Source organism: Condylostylus longicornis, unplaced genomic scaffold (genome assembly GCF_029603195.1).
Source record: "Condylostylus longicornis isolate FDR11 unplaced genomic scaffold, ASM2960319v2 ptg000010l, whole genome shotgun sequence".
In the NCBI taxonomy this organism is placed as follows: Eukaryota; Metazoa; Arthropoda; class Insecta; order Diptera; family Dolichopodidae; genus Condylostylus; species Condylostylus longicornis.
Window position 1 is genome coordinate 14855988 of NW_026577979.1, and position 21239 is coordinate 14877226.

Below are 21239 nucleotides of genomic sequence, written 5' to 3' on the forward strand. Positions count from 1 at the left end.
AGATGTATGGATATATGCGGTTGTAACCTAAAAAACCGCATGTTATATACAAATATATATATGTTTGTGGGTAACGTCTGATATGTATACTCGTATGTATAAAGAAAAAACTAGTGAAATATTTTTCTTATCTTTTTCTTTCCATCATGAAAATTTATACATTTACAGGTATAAGGAAAATTCAGAAAATGGTTGGTATACATAAATATTTTATACTCTTATGAATTGAAGATAATAGAAATATGTATATATACATTAATAAGGATCCGAGTAAGTATAAGTATACAACGCGTACACATCAATAGCTTTAAGGTAAATTTCCTTATTTCCATTGTTTTCCCTATTTTCATTATTATTCGAGGAAAATTTCATAACAATTGTCAATACTTTTCAATATTATAAACTATTATATAGGTATTATGTCCTTAGTACTCCTGTATGGTTTCAGTAATCTACTCTTCAATTAAAATATTACAATAAGATAGTACATATGTATATGTTTGTATATATATGTGGGTTCACTTATTATATACGTACACATAAATTTTAATATTTATATTTTTTAAAAACGTAATTTCTTTTATATCTAATTCTCTTTCCGAAAAAGGATAAAATAATCGAACAAAAAAAAAATTTATTTTCTTGATAATCTATCTATAATATGTAAATTTCGAAATAGATAGTATATACTTCTAATACACGCAAAGATACAATTTAATAGAATGATTTGTATGTATATTTGTATATACCAAATATACAGTGGCTGGGTGTTCCCATATGGGTTAGCCCCAAAAAGCAAAAAACGATAAAAAAATCCTGAAAATATTTAAAATAGCAACAATACTTGTGGTATACCAGTACACTTTCAAGATTGGAACCAAAGTAAAATAGAAAAATAAAAAATTATTTCAAGTCATAAAATCAACGTATTTAAATTCCTTGCCTGCCTGCCGGTTTTTTTTTTTACTTACTACTCTATATCCGTGTACTATTTGCGTGTATGTTAATTATAATATCCTTTATTATGATATTTAATGTAAAATTAAAATATTCAATAATGAAAAATAAAAGTAAAATATTAAATTATTTAAAATCGATACATAAAAATGCGCTTTTCCAATATTTATACGAGTATTTGTATTGTACAGTTGAAATTTCAGTATAGTAGAATATTTGTGTGAGGTAAACTATAAATGTTTGAAATTTTCAGGAATAGAGGCGATCCTACCTACGAACTCAGTACTCAGTTGAGATGAGTAATGCTTGGAGCTAATAATTTTTTAATGATTCGGAATTATTATTTTCGGATTCAATTTTTAAATGATAATAAACAAAAAGTAAGAGTGAACAATGTAAAGGTTATAAAAAGAAGAAAATATAAATATATTCTTTTAAGAATTTGCAACTCCTAAAATTTGACTGCAATCAAAGTATTTTTTATATTGTTTTACAATACTTATGCATTACAAACAAAGAAAATCATATATGCAATGTCCAATATATCAAAATTCTACTGTATTTATACACATAAATAATCAGACTAATTTCACCTAAGAGTTAATACTTCTCTACTTCACACTCGGGAAGCTGCACATTACACTCTCTTTAATCCCATTTGCAATATGCGAGTGTGTTTTCTATTTTAAGTATTATACACACACATGTCTTGCCGATAACAATAAATAATAATAAAATATGACAAATAAAGTGTTTATAACAATTTTATTCCAAAATTAAGAAATTTCCCGAGATAATGAATGGAAAAAAAGAAAATTAATGGAAAAATTGAATGATCTTAAATTTTTACCTTAATTTTCTTATCTTTTTTTCGTTCTTAGGTTTTTTTATTTAAATAGAACAAAATAGAATTGTATATCAAACAGAAAGTTAAAATTTTTGCCCATAGATTTCGCTGTGAACCTCATCCTTTTTATTTAACTTAAATAGTGAGTAAAAAATCGTGAAGGTATTTTTCATACAAAATATGCACAACTCATTTCGAAAAAATGCAACGTTTGATGAAAAATATTTTAAATTTTTGATTTTCAATTACATAAATGAAAATGTTTTCTTTTAAACAAAAATAGTTTCTCTCACCAAGAAATGAAATCCTCCCACTCATATGAGGTGTCCTACTGAAATTGTGAAAAAAAAATATATTGAAATAATGGAACAACTTTTTTTTTGAATTTTTAAATTTTCACTTTGAATTTGTTGAGGAATGTACATATTTCGATGGTGACACCACACAAAACTGTACATAATAGTAAAGAATAAGATCGATTCAGTACCCCTAATTTTGTAACTCAATTTTCTCATATAATTTTACTACTATCTTTTATTAGAGAGTCATAAAATTTATAGTCTTTCTTTTTTCCGATGATAAAACAGGATACGTATGTATTATTCACTCGAATGTACCTATAGTAAAACACGTTTGTAACCCTTTACGTTATCATAATTTTCCAACATAAATAAAGATGTGCGGGCGCGAATTTAAAACGAAATTTTCCATTCTATTTTCGAGAAAAAAAACATACATACATTAATATTGCATAACTGATACACATACAAACGCGTAATTTTTTTTTATTTAATTTCTAAAATAACAAGAAAAAAATATCCGCTCTCTTCCACCCTAAAAAAAAAAGCATAACAACCTCAAAAGTTGGTACAAAAACAGAAAAAAAAATATAAAGCGAAACAAAAGAGACATTTTGTAACTTCCTTTTACCCCAGCCCACCACAATCAATTGGGGTAAGCAAAATTTCAATATAAAACAAAAATGTTTTTGTTTCTCATATCCTTTCTTTTTTCTCCTTTTTCCTCCTTTTTTTTCATGTTTATGTTCAAAATTTTTTTTTTTGGTTTTCCTCATATTTTTTTTTCTCGCAGTTTTTGTTTAATTTTTTCTTCCTATTTAATTTTTTTTCCATGTTTGTTTTTGTTATACTTATGTATTTTCTTTAACATAATTTTTCGCTATATAAAAATTATACACGCATACGTATATACTTATGTTACGTTAGTATAGAAAAAATATTATGAGAAAAAAGCCAATACCGCAGCAATAGCGGTTATTCGTAAGGAATTTTTTTTTTTATGTTTTCTTTTTTATTTCGGAGGAAAATTAAAATTTGTACATACTTTATACTAGTATATACGAATAAAATAAGAAATATATGTATGCTAAATAAAAATTCAAACAACAACGGCACTAACAATAATATTAGACCCAACCAACAACAAAACACACGAAAAATGATGATGACGTTGTTTTTCCTTGCAATTTTTATCCTAATTCTTTTTCTTTTTTTAATAAAATAACTCATACATTTTCCAAGTCCAATTTATAAATGTACAAAATTTCCTATACCCATTTGTATAAATAAAAATATTTTATAATAGGAATAAAAATAAAAATTATATTATGCATTTAACACTAATACTATTACAAAAACTACATATAAACAAGCCATTTATATATGTACACATATGAGCGTATACAAAAATTCTGTTAACCACAACGGTATGACGACGTAGGTTTGCTTTTTTTTCCCTCAAAAAAAAATTTCTGTGTTTTTTTTTGTTGTTGACGACGATGAATAAAAATACAAAACCATTTCGTGAACCCACAAAAAAACTTAAAAACAAGGATATTTTTTTCCCTTATATACACACACACTTAGTATTATATGCATGCTCTTGATACCCTCTACGTATATGTATATACGAGTAATATTATGAAAGACGAGAAACTCTGAGTGAGCAAATAATTTTATACGCGATTGTACTTCATAAATACGCGCTCCTATGTATACTTACTTACAAAATATGGTGTCTATATTTTATAGGAAAAAATTTCATTTTATTTTTTTTCTTTGCTCTATTCGTATACTCACTTATATTTCGAAGGACTCAAATACAAATACAATTTCCACGAAATAGCAACAACAACAACAAAATACAAAATGTAAAAATACAAAAAAAAACTCGTATTTTTTTTTTTTACAAAATAAAATAAAAATTCAAACAAACACAAAAAAAAAGGAAAATAGAACATAACAAAATAAACAAAATGCTGCTGCCTGCTTTTATAACTGTTTGGCATGTTTATAGGTTTTTCTACTTCTATTCTGGTTTTTACTGTATACCACAATCGAGTATGGACTGTATTGGGTTTTATATTGTGTGTACTTGCATTGCATTTAAAAATAATAAGTTGAAAAAAAAATTTTTGAGCGGCGAAACACATTACAAATTTCTCACGAGTGCAAAAATCAACGACAACATTCGACAATACAAAATTTGTTTATGCTTTCTCTTTCTTATTTTCTGTTTTTGTTGTTTCCATTCATAACGGACGGAACAGAGAAAAGTACGACAACACAACTCAAAGTTCTATTTTTGTTGTTTTTTTTTTTTTATATTTTCATGGAGTGTATTTTTTATTCTCAGAAATAGAGTAAAGTAAATGTACTCAATGTAATGTAATCAAGCAAGAAGGCAAGAAAATGAAAATAATGAAAACGACGATAAGAGGAAAAAAAAAACAAACGGTAGTAATAAGGAAATTCAGAGAAAATAAAATAAAAAAAAATATCGGGAGGGTTTTTTTTTTTCAACTTTTCTATTAATGGTTTTTTTTCTCTCTTTTTTCTTTTTTCATTTTGGTTTTTTTTTTCTTGTTGTACTTTATATGTTTGTGTTGGTATATTTAATGTAAATGTGTGTATATTATATTTTATATTTTTATATGGCAGTGATTTGACCGATGTCGAACCCTCTTTATAACTTTTAAAAGTAAAAAAATGAAAAAAAAAAAAAATTTTTTATTTTTTTCTTTTTTCTGTGTGTACTGAAAAGAAAAATGAAATAAAAGTGGTATATTTAAGTATGTGCATATGTAATTGTATAGTTATTGCGGTATACATACACACTTATATACACCATTGTAGATATTGACTCATCTACGTACGTACATATAAAAAGATATTTTGTTAAATTTTTTGTGGTTGGTGTATTTTTGAAAAAAAGAGGAAAAAAATTATACTTTTTTTTGTTATTTGGTTTTTTCTTTCTTCTCTTTTTATTTTTATTATTATTTTGAAGAGAAAAACTTCTGCGACATAACCAAGAAATGATCAGTTCTGTCTGAGACTTTGCGGGTTAAAAACATGCAAAAGTTAAAACAAATTTTTTTAAATATTTATTCCACGTGATCAAAAAAATTAATAAGAGAAAAAAAAATTTTGTTTTTGGTTTTTAGTTCAAACCACAAACGCAAATAAAAAAAAATATTTTGTATTTATTTTCAATAATTTTTGTATTTAAAAGGATATTTTATGAATTGGCAAAAAGATCTTTGATAAAAAAATCAAAATTAAAAAACAACTATTTTAACCAAAAATTATAATTAATTTTTAAAATTTGTAAAAGTGTGTTTCAATAATTTCGAAATTTAGAAAAAAATATAAAGAAAATTTAAGAAAATAAAGCTAAAAGAATGTAATCAGTGAATTTATGAGATTTTTTGTTTTGAAAATTAAATTTAAAAAATTGTGATTTGAAAATATTTGAAAAGAAAAACGTGTCCTCTGACAAAAATATTAAGAGTAATTAAATAATGGAATCAAATTTAAATAAAAAATTATAACTAAACAAGAAAGAAGTCAATTACAACAAAGAAAAAAATTCTTAATAAATTTTATAAAAATAATTAAAATTTAAAATTAAACTAAATTTTTTTTTCTAAACACAACTCATTGGATTATTTTAAAAAAAATTAAAAATCGAATAACAAAAAAATTACTTCTACACTGCAACCAAATATAAAAAATAAAAAGAACAAAATGCATTTACCAGGTCCAACATTAGTTGCAAATCCCCATCATCATCACCATCACCATAGCCATCATAATCATCATCATCCTAGTAATAATAATAACAATAATAATAATTCATCACCACGTAATAATCATAACAGTCATAATAATAATAATAATAATAATAATCAAAATTCACCATCATCAACTTCAACAAATAATAGTAATAGTAGTAGTGGTAATAATAATAATAACACAAATAATAATAACAATAATAATAGTAATAATAATTCATCATCAAATAACAATAATAATAATGGAAATAATAATAATAATAATAATGAATTACCACCATCAATGACTGATATGTTTGCTAGTTTACATGAAATGTTACAAGAATATCATGGTGAATTAGTACAAACTGGTTCACCATCAATATTATGTTCAGCTTTACCAAATCATTGGCGTAGTAATAAAAGTTTACCTGGTGCATTTAAAGTAATTGCCTTAGATGATGTACAAGATGGTACATTAGTTACAATTAAATGTGGTAATGATGAAAATTATTGTGGTGAATTACGTAATTGTACAGCTGTTATGAAAAATCAAGTTGCTAAATTTAATGATTTACGTTTTGTTGGTAGAAGTGGAAGAGGTAAATCATTTTCATTAACAATATCAATTGCATCATATCCAATGCAAATAGCAACATATACAAAAGCAATTAAAGTAACTGTTGATGGTCCAAGAGAACCAAGATCAAAACAAAGTAAGTATAATGATATTTTCATTTTATATAAAATAAGTTATTGAGTTGGTACTTATGAAAAATTTAAGTCCGTTTTTTTTAAATCAAACTTGTATTTGATTAGAAACGAAATGTTGAAATCACGCCTCTTATAAACGTATAAATGATGTTTATTTGGTATCAAAGCAAGTGCTATTAGTTAACTATTTTTAGAGATGTCAAAATTTCTTAAAACCAAAGTTATCGAAATATATAGTAGTAGAATTTAGAATGATTAATCTACTTATGTAGAATTTATAATGACAAGCTCTTGAAAAGAAGGGGTTCAAAAGTTGATTGAAAAATTTAGATTAAAATCGTTGTTCTCTGCACGAATCTCGGTAATATTCTTAATACCATAAAAAATACAGGGTATATGGTTTATTGGATTCTTTGAATAGGTTTTCAAAACTGTTTTGAAATTATAAATTAAGAAATTAAAAAAAAACAAAAATTTGATTTTTTTTTTGGGGCCATTTTCAAAAATCATAGTTTCGATTAGCACATCATACTATTTATTGAAACTTTAAAATAATTCGAAAGATTGAATCTGTTAATACAGCTAATAGATTAGAAAAACGAATATTTCGAGACAGAAGTCCAAAATTTTATGATTGAGGATTGTTCAACAGTTGAGTTAAAAATGAATGTACAATTCTCTGTAAAAAATAAATATTTAGTTATTATAGGTTAATTTTGAATATTGTATTCAAAAATTCAATTCTTAATTTGGCCTTTTTGGTAGTTCTAATATTTCAAGAGTTCTTGACCGTATACTTAATACAAAACACATACATACTTAATGATAATTTGAAAAAGGAAATGCGAAATTTCTGTTTACATACAACAAATAGAAAAAAAGAATAGAACCGAGTAAAAAAATTAAAGAATTGATTGCTTCATGAAATTGTTATAAAAATTTTACCTCTAAAAATATTTAACTTAAAACTATATAATGTAGAATTTTACTTTAACCTCAATTAGTAATGCAAAACTTGAAAAACTTCTTAATTTATATTGAAATTTTAAAAGTATTCATTTTTCTCTTCAATAAGGTTATGGATATCCACATCCAGGATCATTTAATCCATTCATGTTAAATCCAGCATGGTTAGATGCAGCTTATATGACATATGGTTATGCTGATTATTTTAGACATCAAGCAGCAGCAGTAGTTCATCATCCTGTTTTATCAAAAGGTAAGTTAATCCTAACATTGTTAATTTACAAAGCTACTTAAAACTCTGAGGCATTAAAAGTTAGATCTTAGAACAGAAATTAAATTCGTTTTTTAAATGCTCCGCACTTCAAATATTTTAAATAACAAAATTAAACTGTTATTATAGATTCAAAACCAAGCAAATTTTCTTCGGATTGCCGTCGGCTTTTGAAATTATTTAAATTAAAAATTTTCTTTGGATGTCTTAATTATTCCATACCATTTTTAATAGTTTGAAATTCTTTTATTATTCTGCTTTTGTTAAGACATTTTTTGTTTATTGTGTTTTCTCATACAAAAAAAAAAAATAGAAATATGGAATCCTAACTAAGTATATGACTTTTATAATTAGGTTGATCGTAAAAACAAAAAATTAATTTTGTCATAAAAAATTTTTAATGACATTTTTTATAAGAAATATTGAATTTTTAAAATTGAATCTTTTACACCTTTAAATTCTCATATGGTCCATAGTTTAAAAAAAAAAAATTAATTTGATAATTCGAATAAAGTAGAACGAGATTATTAAATTTATGAAATACAGTTAAGTATTCGCAGTTCTTGTATGAATATAAAGTTACCAATTAGTTTTATGTCTTAACGCTATATAAGTATTTAATATTTATAATATTAAGAAATTTGTATGGGATAGGCGATTAGTAACCTCAAAATTCGTAGTGAAGTAAATTTTTTGCATATTAACCCATTAGAAACCAAGGTGTTTCTGTAAGCAATGTTTTAGTTTTTTTTTCAATAATTTGAAAAAATTTATTTATTTCTTTTTTTGTCCACAATGATCATCATTTTGAGATTATAGTCTTTAATGGGTTAATTCACTCCAAACTATTTCACTTACTCTCTTCGGTGGGATGAACATTATTTTCAATATTAAATTACTGCATATAACAATTAATTATATGATTAACATGCATATAAAAATTTTTTTCGACTCCATGTAATGAATGGTGAATTAAAGGGTTAGAAAACGAAAAATTTATTTCTTAATTATTTTCTTCATATTTTCAAATGATAACTTTTTTTCCACACAAAATATCGACTTGAAATTTGCATTTTCAAACAATTATCAAATTTAATTTGCTAAAATTTCTCAGCGCAATAGCGTGAGATTTTTAATTCTCAACATTCAAATTTCAATAAAAAATCACGAAACTATATTTTGTACTTCGTGCGAATTCCAAAAAATTCAATATTAGATTAATTAGAATATAAATTATATCTGGCCTAAATAAACTACAATAATTTTATTAATTATTTAAAGAAAAAAAATCGAAAATATTTTTTAATTGGACTCACATGCAATTCATTAGAGAAATTTGTATGTACACACGGTCTTTAAAATGGCAAATGATTTTAATCGTGTTAAATTATACTTTTTATAAATTTTCAATAAAAAAAATTTTGTATTATTATTAATGAAGATGTCGAATGAATGTCATTTTGTTTTTCTTTTTATTTGATACATGCGACAACAATACATAGATGATTATTACGACTAAAATGTGGAAAATCATAGATCCGGAACTACCATGCAATAAATTCCGGTTAAATTCAAATAGTACGTGTAATTCTGTTTCTCTTTTTTTTCGTTTTTGGTATTTTCTTTTTAATTTATTTCATTTTTTTCCCTATATTATCCTTTTGCATTATTTTCACGCACAAACACATACATGCATATACTAACAGAAATTCTCTGTGCGTGAAAAAAAAGGACAACAAAAATATTATATAGTTATAAAAAATGAACGGTTCGCAAGAGTAATTGGTATTGCATTGCCAGCTGATCAATAATACAAGGGTAGATTTCTCGATTATAATGAGATGACAAATATCAATAATATCGAAAAGGAATGAAATTTTCATTGGATATTCCAATTTTCTTGTTCTGAATTTAAAGAAATTTTAGAGCAAATTTTTTACGTAATTTTTGTCAGTTTTGTGCACATTTCGTAAAACAATGTTTGATTCGGTGTTATAAATATTGCAGAAAGAAATTGTAAATTGTAGTAATGCAATCAAAACATTCAAATTTTGACTAATAAGGCTTCGAGTTTACACAATTGAAATTCGAAATAATTTTTTTTTAGGTACAAACTGTCATACATGTTGTATTTAACAAAATTACTTAAAGCAATTGCTTTACAATTTTTTAATGCACTACCATAATGTGATTTACGAATTCCTTTGATGTGGTTTACGTTTTTATATTTTTAAATTAAATTAATTGAATATTAATCATGTTATTACAATGTAAGTTATTGGAAAAATAAATCATTAAAAAGCTGAAAATTTACGATATAGAAAGTTTATATAAAAATTTAAAATTTATGTTGAAAAATGCACTTATAGTTTCAATTTAATTTACGTCAATAATCTAGCCATTTCGAATTTCTAAGAATTTTTTTTCCAATTTTTCTATAAGTAATAGCATTAATTTACAGGGAATTTCAAAATTGATTTCTCCTATTAATGAAAAAGCGATAAAATTTTGTATTGTTCATCGAAAAAGAGAACAATTTTCGAAAATTTCAAATGATTCAAATCATACTTAATCGAACTACTTGCTCGAATTGTGTACTTGAATACTTTTAGAAAAATTTTTAAGTTTTTCGTACCTTTGATTTGAATTTCATATTTTTTTACTTTAGGAATTCAAAACCTTTATATTTGCAGTCAGGAAGTAACCACGAGGACGGATTTAAAAATTGCATGAAATTACTTTAACGATTCAGTAACAAGTGAGAGCTAACAACACTGTTATTAGCTCTGCATGACACGTATTTTCTTGAAGGCAGAATGTTAGCAAATATTAAAGGAAAAGAAAATCTTAACTTTTTGTTAGCTTTTGCTTACATTAAGTACTTATGGATTTTCACAAAATTTACCATAATATTATGTAGGTTCTTAGAGGATGGCCAATATTTTTATAACAATAACATTTTTAAAAACAAAATGTTATTTTGAATTTTTATTTGAAATGCAGCCGTACAGCATTCAGTAATTCATTGAATTTAATTATGAAAATCAATTTAACCTTCATAGCATCTGCTCTAGAATATTTAACGTTGCAAACCATTTGTTTTTTCAGAATGAGTAGTTTTTGTTAGTCTGTAAATAGAAAACCGTTTTGAAATTAAATTTTTGAGAAAAATCAAATCATATATATTTTAAAATCGCGAGTGCTATAAAATGTAACGTCTTATAAAAATATACCCATAAATTAGAATAAATGTACGTAATGGATTATGAAACAAGCCGGTTTTATATCTCCTCTGGAACGTAATGTGCTCTTAAAATTGTAGTAATGTGTACAAATATGAATTTGGAACTAGGTAACTCTGTAAAAGTCTGCATAATTGCATAATCACCCAAAAAAAAATCATTTATTTTTTGTGTCGTCATTTTTAATTGATTTTCAGTATGAATACAAGACTCGTGTTTTTTTTTTCTGCTGTTGTCCAGAATACCAAAAATAATTATGTAAAATCATTTGAAAAAAAAGAGAAATAAAATTATCGAATCCCTCATCAGGATTTTTAACAATTATTATTTTTTTACAAAAAAAAAGAAAAGACAAAATTTTTATGTTTTTGTCCTACATATTGTTAATTTTTTTGCATCCGTATAGTTAACAGAAACTAATAAAACACATTGAATACAAATTAAAATATTCCGGATCAAAAATCAACCATGACTTTTTTTTTTCAGTGTGCGTTTTTTTCAGTGTTCTTTTTTATTTTTTTTTTGAAGGACAAGTTCTGATGAGGCTTTTCACAATATTGTTTAGTAAAATGGTAAAGTTGGTGTTGTTGTTGTTGTCTACATTGTTCAATTCTGATGCATACATAATTGCTTTTACTATAATTTCTCGTATCTGAATCTACGATATGAAATGGTAATATTAAAGTTCCAAAATATATTGAATAATTGTTCACCCACCACCCTTCAAATTCTATATTGAAGACGAATTTCTTCTTTATAAATACATTAAAATACTTTCAATGAATCTTTAAATACATATATACATACACACATATGCGTAATTTTAAGTATAATCTAAAAATATAGTTATTATGGGTATACGTTTATATCTATAATATAGAAAGCCCTTTTGGTTTACCAGATTAAAGTAAAAAATTAAAAAAAAAAAAATAGAAGACGATACAAAAGCAAAATAATTTCTGCGGAAACACAAGAAAAATCTAAAACCTTTATTTTAAAAGGGGGTGCCAAAAAATATTCTATATAAAAATAATTGTAATATAAATTCATATTAGTATATATGTAAATATGTATATGACATGTATGTACATTTATTATATACTTTATTACATATTTACTTATTGTGTTCTTAATTTTATTGTGTAAAACGTGTGCCATGCATCATCCTCAAAATAAAAAAAAAAAAATTAAAAACAAAAATGAAAAGGAAGCACAGCAATCATCAAAAACCAACTCTTCAAACCAATACAAATTCGCATATTTATTAAAACATATATTCATGCACAAACACACACACAGTCGCACCACACGTTAATGACATACAATACGATTTATATGGGTCTATACTCTCTATACTACATAATATAAATTTTAGGCTAACTAATTCTTTAGTGGGTGAAATATCGAATTGAAATTATAAAAATAACGAGAAAAAAAATAGAGTTGACCTTGTCAACTCTGTGATACCCGTACGAATTTGTTATCCTATGTGCGAATAACTAATGTGCCATAACTAACTATGGGGCAGACTATGACTTTAAGTTGCCGTATTACCATATTAATTTATGCAAAATTTCAGTACTATGTGTTATTCAAAATACTGGTTGTGCCAAACTACTAATGATGTTGTATGGCAGCTACCAGAAAGAGCCAAGAAATTTTAGCGAATTTTATCAAGCACATCGGCCCTACTAATGTGAAACTTGTGTGAAAATCAATCTCACACAAGTTTCACATTAGTCTCTACTAATCTCACTTGTGTGAAATCTCAATATCACAGCTTTTATAGTTTCTGAGATATAGTCAAATAACTTTTGAAGTTGTATGGCAGGTACAAGAAGGAGCCAAGTAATTTCAACGACTTTTATGAGACACATTGGCCCTACTAATATATTCGTTTGTGTGAAATTTCAATACTATAGCTTTAATAGTTTCTGAAATATAGTCAAATAACTTTTGAAGTTGTATGGCAGGTACCAGAAGGAGCCAAGTAATTTCAACGACTTTTATGTGGCATATTGGCCCTACTAATATATTCACATGTGTGAAATCTCAATATCACAGCTTTTATAGTTTCTGAGATATAGCCAAATAACTTTTGAAGTTGTATGGCAGGTACCAGAAGGAGCCAAGTAATTTCAACGACTTTTATGGGGCATACTGGCCCTACTAATATATTCGTTTGTGTGAAATTTCAATACCATAACTTTTATAGTTTCTGAGATATAGCTAAATAAATTTTGAAGTTGTATGGCAACTACCCGAACCGGTAACCCGATCATGTCCAATTTAAATAGGGTTCTGGCACTTACTACAATAAATCATTTGTGAAAATTTGGTGAGTTTAGCTCAATTAGTTTTTGAGTTATCGTTCGGACGGACGGACGGACGGACGGACGGACAGACAAAGCTAAATCAACTCAGAATTTGACGCTGATCAAAAACATACACTTGAGTCTATATCTAACACCGTTATTTCTTAGCGTTACAAACGGTAAGGCAAATTTAGTATACCCTTCGAACATACGTTCGTACGGGTATAAAAATGTAAGGAAGGATAAAAAAGAACAAAACTTATTATTGAAAAAAGAAAAAATTGAATAATACCAAAATAAAACCATAAAAATCCTTGCTATAAAAATAGATTTTTTTTTTTTTATATTCCTGTTTTGTTTCTCATTTATTGTTATTTTATGTTTTTATTAAGAAGAGTGTATGGTGTATAATAAATCCACAGGACATCAGTTTTAAAAGTATTAAATTCCCGTATTATAATTAAAAAGAAAAAAAAATAAATACATACACTTAAATATTTTAAAAAAGATTTAGAGAGAACGTATATAGTGAAAAAATAGTAAGCCTTAAAGAAGGGGTTCAGACGATCGTTCAGTAGGAACGCTTCATTCTTTATTTGAAATCCGCGTTTTCTTCTATGAGTTGAACAAATTTTTCTATCAATTTTCTATAATAAAAAGAATGTGAAATTATAACATGTTCCTCATGTGGTATTGGATAAACTGGCTGCTTTAAATTTTTGAAAAAACACAAAATTAAAAGGGTTTCTTTTTTCTTAAACTGAACATATACAGAATTGTATTATAGTGGTACGTATTATAAATAAAAAGAAATATTAACCCCTATAAAAACTATGTACATTCACTAATTTTTTTTTAACAAATACGATTTAATATATTGGTATGTATTTTATAATTTATTTATACATATGTAAATATGTTACATGCTGTATAAAATGTGTAGTGTTGAAAAAATGCTCAGTGTCACATTAAATGTTCACGAAAACAAGGCATCCTGCTTATAATTCAAGCTATTTTTCGCGTGTTTCTATATTTTAGGAAAAATTTGAACTTGCAACAAATTTTCACAAGTTAATGAATTTTAATAAATCGTTAATATATTATTATATAAAAAGTACCAAATTTCATAAACTTACAGTAGACCTTGCATAACTTAAATTATTCAATATCCCTGTACTTTAATTATATCTATATTTAAAATAGGGAAGTCCAAATAAACAAAATCGAACATTTGATCAAATCGAAACGTTAAATCAAAAAGAAAATAAATTCTGTTTAAAGAGAATTTCAATTTATAAATGAGTTTTTCAAATCATCAGACAATTCGACTATCTTAATGAAAAAACGTCAATATAGCTTAATATTAGCTTTAATTCATAAAATTAAACGTTTGAACATTAGAATATGACACCATTGAAGATTGTAGATTTTTAACGGAACCGAGTGGGGCAAGAGGATCTTTCCGCGCCGCCGCAGCCATTCACGACTTATTGTAGGCTACCTGCACGCTCTTACATATGATTGCAAAGGGAGGACGATAACTGCCGTGCAAATTTGCATTCACAAAAAAATTTCGAAAATTCCTAATTTTTTGCATAGCAAAGGATCTGATGAAATTAGCGATTTTTTGATTTTTTAAGCAATTGGTCCAAAAATTTGTAAAATTTCAATTGTACAAAGAGTCGAAACATATTCCTGGTTTTGATATTCGCTCTTTATCGCACGTTTACCTTCAGCTTATTTATTATATAAAATGTTCAAAAATATTTTAAAAATTAAATAGCTACCATTTTTAAAATGACTTTAGTCTTTATACACATTCATAATTAAATCATTGTAATCATTAGGAATAATTAAAATCAATTGAATTTTATTAAAGAACCATAATATACTTAGCCAGCTATAAAATGATAAATTAGTCTTGAAAAACTTTTCGTTTTTGAGAACTTTCCATCTCTTTTTTATAATTTTAAAAATTAATTGGTTTTTATAAGAATTTTAAAATCGTTTCACATATCAAGGAAGTCCTTGAATTTTGTTGTGTTCGCACAAGACCATTATATAAATATTGTATTAAAAGCAAAATGATTTTAAAAATGTTTAAAATTTTTTCAGATTTTCTTGTTTTATTTTTCTTATGTTTTTCACTATTGTTGTTGCTAATGTACATAAAAAACATCAGTATTAGTTGTGACAACAACAACAATATTGAAGATTATTTTTTATTTTCAGATTGAGGCAATATTCATCCCCTTTCTTTTTATTAAAGCCCTTTAAAAATATTCAATGTTTTCATTTAAATTTTATTTCACCCCTTTTCCTGATTGTTTTTATGTACAGATATTGTGTACTGCGAACCATTCACTAGCGGTCAATGTAAATTTATAAAATTTTATTTATGGTGATGAAAAATTATTGTTGTTTTTTTTTGTCTTTTCTTTATTTTTATTTCGGATATTCTCTTGTGTTTGTTATTCATTTTTGTTCTTCAGTATTAATTTATTCACCAAAAAATTCTGTACTTAATTTGGTTTTGTTCAAATAAGAATATTTTTGGGATAAGCTTTAGTTATGCCAAATTTATGGTTCAATAATTTTGATTTTTTTCTCCCCTTATAACAAAAAAAAAAAACAAAAAAAAATTAAAAAAACGAGACAGGCTTTAAATTTCGTATATTACGGATATTTTGCTGTAAAAATAAGTATTATACTATTCTGTTCTACATATTATGAGCTTTTATAAATTAAAGTCATACAAAAACTTTACTTTTGTTTAATAATTATGTTTTATTTTCTTTATTTACAGCATCTCCAAATGGTTTACCAACTACGGTGCCTGGAAATGTTTTACCACCATCGGTTGTACCTCCACCACCACCTCCTCCACCAAATGCATCCCAATCAGAACCATTTTTATCACCGTCGAATGGTTCAACACCACCAATTCCAAATATATCATCACAATCAACTCTAATTCCTACAACACCACCAGGTTCAAATTCACATCATACGACACCATTAGGTTTAGTGCCATCACCACCATATACAATACCACAATTTCCATTTGGACCCGGTGCCCCACCATTAGGACATGTTGATCTTATACCTAAAAATCCTTTCTTCCCATACAATTTAACATCATTGCGAATGCATAGTATGAATGGATTACATACACGTATTCCATCTTTAGGTGGCAGTAATAATAATAATGAATCAAATACAGGTATTAATCCAGCTCATATATCACCTGCTTCATCAAGACCATCATCTTCAAGTCCGCCACCTACAACAGCGGCAACAATAACAACAGCAACTTCAAATCATAAATTAAATGCATCATTAGAAACAAGTTCAACACATGATCATTCATCAGTTGAAGATTCTGATGATGAACAAATTGATGTTGTTAAATCAGCATTTATACCAATTTTAAGACCAAATAAAATAATTAAAATTGAAGATTCTTGTGATAAATCAATGGATTCAACATTATCACCACAAAATAGTCCACAATCAAAACAAACTAGTCATAGTCCTTTATTACAAGTGCCGCCATCTGCACATCATCATCATCATCATCACAATCAACATCATCATTTATCTAATCATCCACATAATCATCATCATCCACATCATCAACATCAGCAGCATCATTCGCATAATCATCATCAGCAACAACAACTACAAAATCAAAATCATTTACATTCATTACAATCACAACTACAACAACAACAAGAACAATTGTCAAATAATGTTACAAAACAAAAATGTGAATTGAAAGCTCCATCAGCAATGAAACCAAATCTTCATGAACCGTCTAGTCAAAGGCAACAATCCAAATCTCCTGACACAACAAAATTGAAATCAGACATTGTACAACAAAAAACCGTTTGGAGACCATATTGAAGTAGAGGAATCGATTAATAAAACCTAAAAAACAAAACATAGAAAAAAAAACAAAAGTGAACACAGATAGAAAGCTTAAAAAGGAAAATAGTCTAACACAATAAAAACAAGAAGGAAAACCAAATAAACAATTTTGTTAAAAAAAACATACAAAAACTAAATTGAAAGCATATAACAAGTGACACAGGATCAGATTTTTATTGAGTCAAAGTGAGATAATAAGGCATACAAAAAATTAGAGAAAAAAGTTCAAAAAAACAACTAGAAAAAAAATTCCTTCTGCTAACAGAAATTCTTTTTATTGGGAATAAACTGGCTAAATCAAAGATTTGTACTTTGGACAAAGAGCAATTATAGGATTTCTTTGTTATTCTTCCTTTTATTATTCGCTTTTTTTTATTGTTGTTGTACTTATTGAACATTATATACGGACATATGTACAGCAACGGAGTAGCACCAATTTTTTTCTTTAGAAGTAATCCGAGAACATTTTATTGTTTCAATTGAATGGAATCGTCACAGAAAATGAAAAAATGGAAAATATTTGGATTAAATCGGTTTGCTTTATTTTTTCTTTTTAATTTCGAAAACAGTGCTAATTTCTTTATTTAATTGGTTAAAATTAAAGCTATATAAATTTAAATAATGTTAGTGGATAAAATTACCAATATAAAGTAATTTACATCACATAGAAGCACAGATGTAAAGAAAAAAATATTTAAAATAAAATTTTGCATTAAAAGTTGCATTGTTACAACATTTGAAATGAAAATTAATTTGAGATGAAAGGAAAATTATGATGATTGTGATAAAAATTCAAATAGAGGACTGGACTAATTTGGATCTTAAAAAAATTAATTAACCTAGTAATAGAGTCAAAAGAATCTTCCTATAATTAATTTGAATTTCATTATTAATTTTACTTTGAGAGTATTGGTATCTAAAATATAAATTGTAAATAATTGAAAAAAGAAATGTTAAATGAAGATTAAGCCACAATTCAGATTTAAAAACAGAATTGGATAGTTAGTTGGCGAATGGGGGGAAAATGAAGTAAAAAAAAAATTACTTTATGTTAAATTAATAATTGTGATAATAATTGTTAAGATTTATTAAAATTAAAAACTATATAATATAAAATCCCTTATATTTAAAAGAAAAATTAAAATAGTATAAATTTAGAAAAAAAAAAAATTGTGTAAAATTTTTATCAAATGTGCACAGCTACAATATAAACAGGCTTGATATTATGGGCAAAAAATGCACATTAATTATAGTGTAAATTGTAAAATATGAAATTTATGTAAATAAAATTTAGTATTTTAAATAATGTGTATAAAAAATAGTGTATAAGAAATAAGATAAATTTTTATGTACATAAAAATCAAATTTGTGAAAATAGCAAATAACACTCTTTTAAATGCGAATTATTCAAAATCTTAAGAAAATTGCTATCAATAACTTATTTTATAATGCAAATATTTAATACGAATTGAAGAACTACATATTGCATCCTAAGAATAACAGCGTCATAACGTTGAATGCAATAAAATTGAAGTTATGGGAAGAAAAAAGTTGCGTTTTAATTTGCGTTCTTTTTTTGAAGGCAAATTAGACTGATTAAAATTATATTAAAAAAATTTTGAAATTCAAATTCTTGAAATGTGACAATATTATTCTGGGGATGCAATTATGTATGTACGTATATGCAATTATAGATGTACGTATATAACATGTGTATGAGAAAATAAAAATACAAAATAATTTTCAACTTTCTTCAGTAATATTGAATTGAAGTATATATTGAAAGGTAAACAAGATTTTGTTTTAAAAATAAAGTGCGTACTAATTGAATTTCTTAATTTACCCTATAAATGTTTCATATAGACAAATGCAAGAAAGCAAATGCAATTTGTATTTTATTATATTTTTTCTTTAATTGGAAATTTTTATAAATAAAATTAATTCGCAACATAAATATAGCACAGTTTTGACTATTTATATATCGCGATAGCACTTCTTTTATTACACACATTCATTTAATAAAACAATTAATTAACGCTATCACAATTTTAATGCACTTAAAGTGATTGTACCTCGATCTAATAATCTTGATAATTTTAATAAGAGTCTTAATTAATTTAGTGCGAATACAAAATCAGAAGATACAAGGAAAACTGATTATTAACAAAAATTTTTGTTGATATTTAAACTGTACACAATCATAAATGTTTCTACACAATTTCAAATTCATTCAGCTATAGAGATTTTTTTGCTTTTGTGTTTGTTGATTTGTATTACTTGTAAGAACATTATTTACTTACTACTTACCTTCTGTGTAATTAATTATTTAAGAAATCATAAATATTATCCTAAAATTTCTTTTAAATTCTATTAAAAATTTACTTAAATATGTTTATCCATTTTATCTTACAATAGTTAAGCAGGCATTATTAAAAAAAAATTAAATCTATTATAATTGAAGAAAAATCTATTATACATATAAAAATTTAGATCACATTTATTTTAAGTTTATTATAGAAATGTAAATATAAATGAAGAATATATAGATAATGTTGTATTTTGTATTATAGAAAAAAAATAAAAGAATTAAGAGAAATAAGTATTAAATTATATAGAAAAAAATGATAAAACAAAAAAAAAAATTAAATAGAAAAAAAAAATTAAAAAAAAAATTACAGAAATAAAAAAGTCAATTTTTAAAAATAAAAATTTTTATGGTTTTGATTTAGAAGAAAAACGAATGAGTGTCCTTGCCATTTCTTAAACTTTTGATAATCCTGCTTTTTGCGATTCATAATGCTAAAATGCACAGTTTTCATGTGGCCAACACATCTAACTGAGATTTCTGAAGCCAAACTGAGTTGTAGTATATTATGAAACTATGAAGATGAAGCTAATTAAGCTTAGATTTGTTAATTGCAGATCAATGATAATAAAGTCAACAAAATTCTGAAAAATATTTAAATCAATAATAATACTAAGGAGCAGATTTACAAAAAAAGTAATACCGCCTGATCAGTATTCAAAACTTTGTGACTGGGTAGCATTAAGTTAGATCCCAGCATTTTAATATCGATAATTACTTAATATATTATGGATTTGCAAGAACTGGTTGAAACTTTATACAGTAGAAATTGAATATAAATTGTTATTTATAGATGAGTTTATTAGCACCAATAAGTTTAAAACGATTAACCAATAAATTTTAACCGAAACTTAACTTCAACAAATTATCTTTCAAATTAAAGAAAGTAATCTGTATTGGTTCTATATAAAAAAAATTGGTAATTCACGTTGAATATAGGTAGAATAAAAATAGTATAAGTTAATAATCAGCCATATTCTGTTAGTCGCGTCACTGACGTGATAAAATAAAGATAGACATGATAAAAAAGGTTGGTAGTATCAGCAGCTAGTATTTTTAGGTTGGTGGTATTAACAGCTGACATAATGTCACAAAAAAATTTAAGATTGAAAGAAGTGGAAAATATAAAAAAGAAACAGAGAAAAATTTAAAGCAATATTTAGCGATTTTTTGAATCTCTTGTAACTTCCCACAACATTTCAAAGATTTTTTTTATATATTTAAATATTAAAATTAAATATGTAATTTTTTTTAGATTTCCAAAATACTTCAAAATTTAAAAAAAAATTTTTAAAGTTTTACTAAAGAAATTGGAAAAACACCGATTATCAGCATAAAAATTAGTAGAGTAAGATTTTTACTATAATATTAGTTGGATAATAATTTTTGTAATTATTAACTTCGTCTATTTGGCCATTTTATTTTAACATCTGTGAATTAAACATGATAGTTAAGACAAAAAATATTGCTTTATGCAGAATTTTTCAATACTATCGAAATTTATAGTAAATGAATAATTTGGTTCTCTTTTACATCAAATTATTATCTGAACTAACA

The 21239-nt window shown here is 25.4% G+C and overlaps 1 protein-coding gene across 1 annotated transcript; it reads left to right on the forward strand.

Annotated features, from left to right (window-relative positions):
• The first annotated feature begins 5671 nt into the window (after positions 1-5671).
• Positions 5672-19596, forward strand: LOC129618650 (segmentation protein Runt). The gene is made up of 3 exons (XM_055533530.1): positions 5672-6595; positions 7669-7812; positions 16194-19596. The coding sequence occupies exons 1-3, from the start codon at positions 5854-5856 to the stop codon at positions 17291-17293; spliced, it is 1986 nt and encodes a 661-aa protein (XP_055389505.1). The 5' UTR covers positions 5672-5853; the 3' UTR covers positions 17294-19596.
• Positions 19597-21239: the final 1643 nt, after the last annotated feature.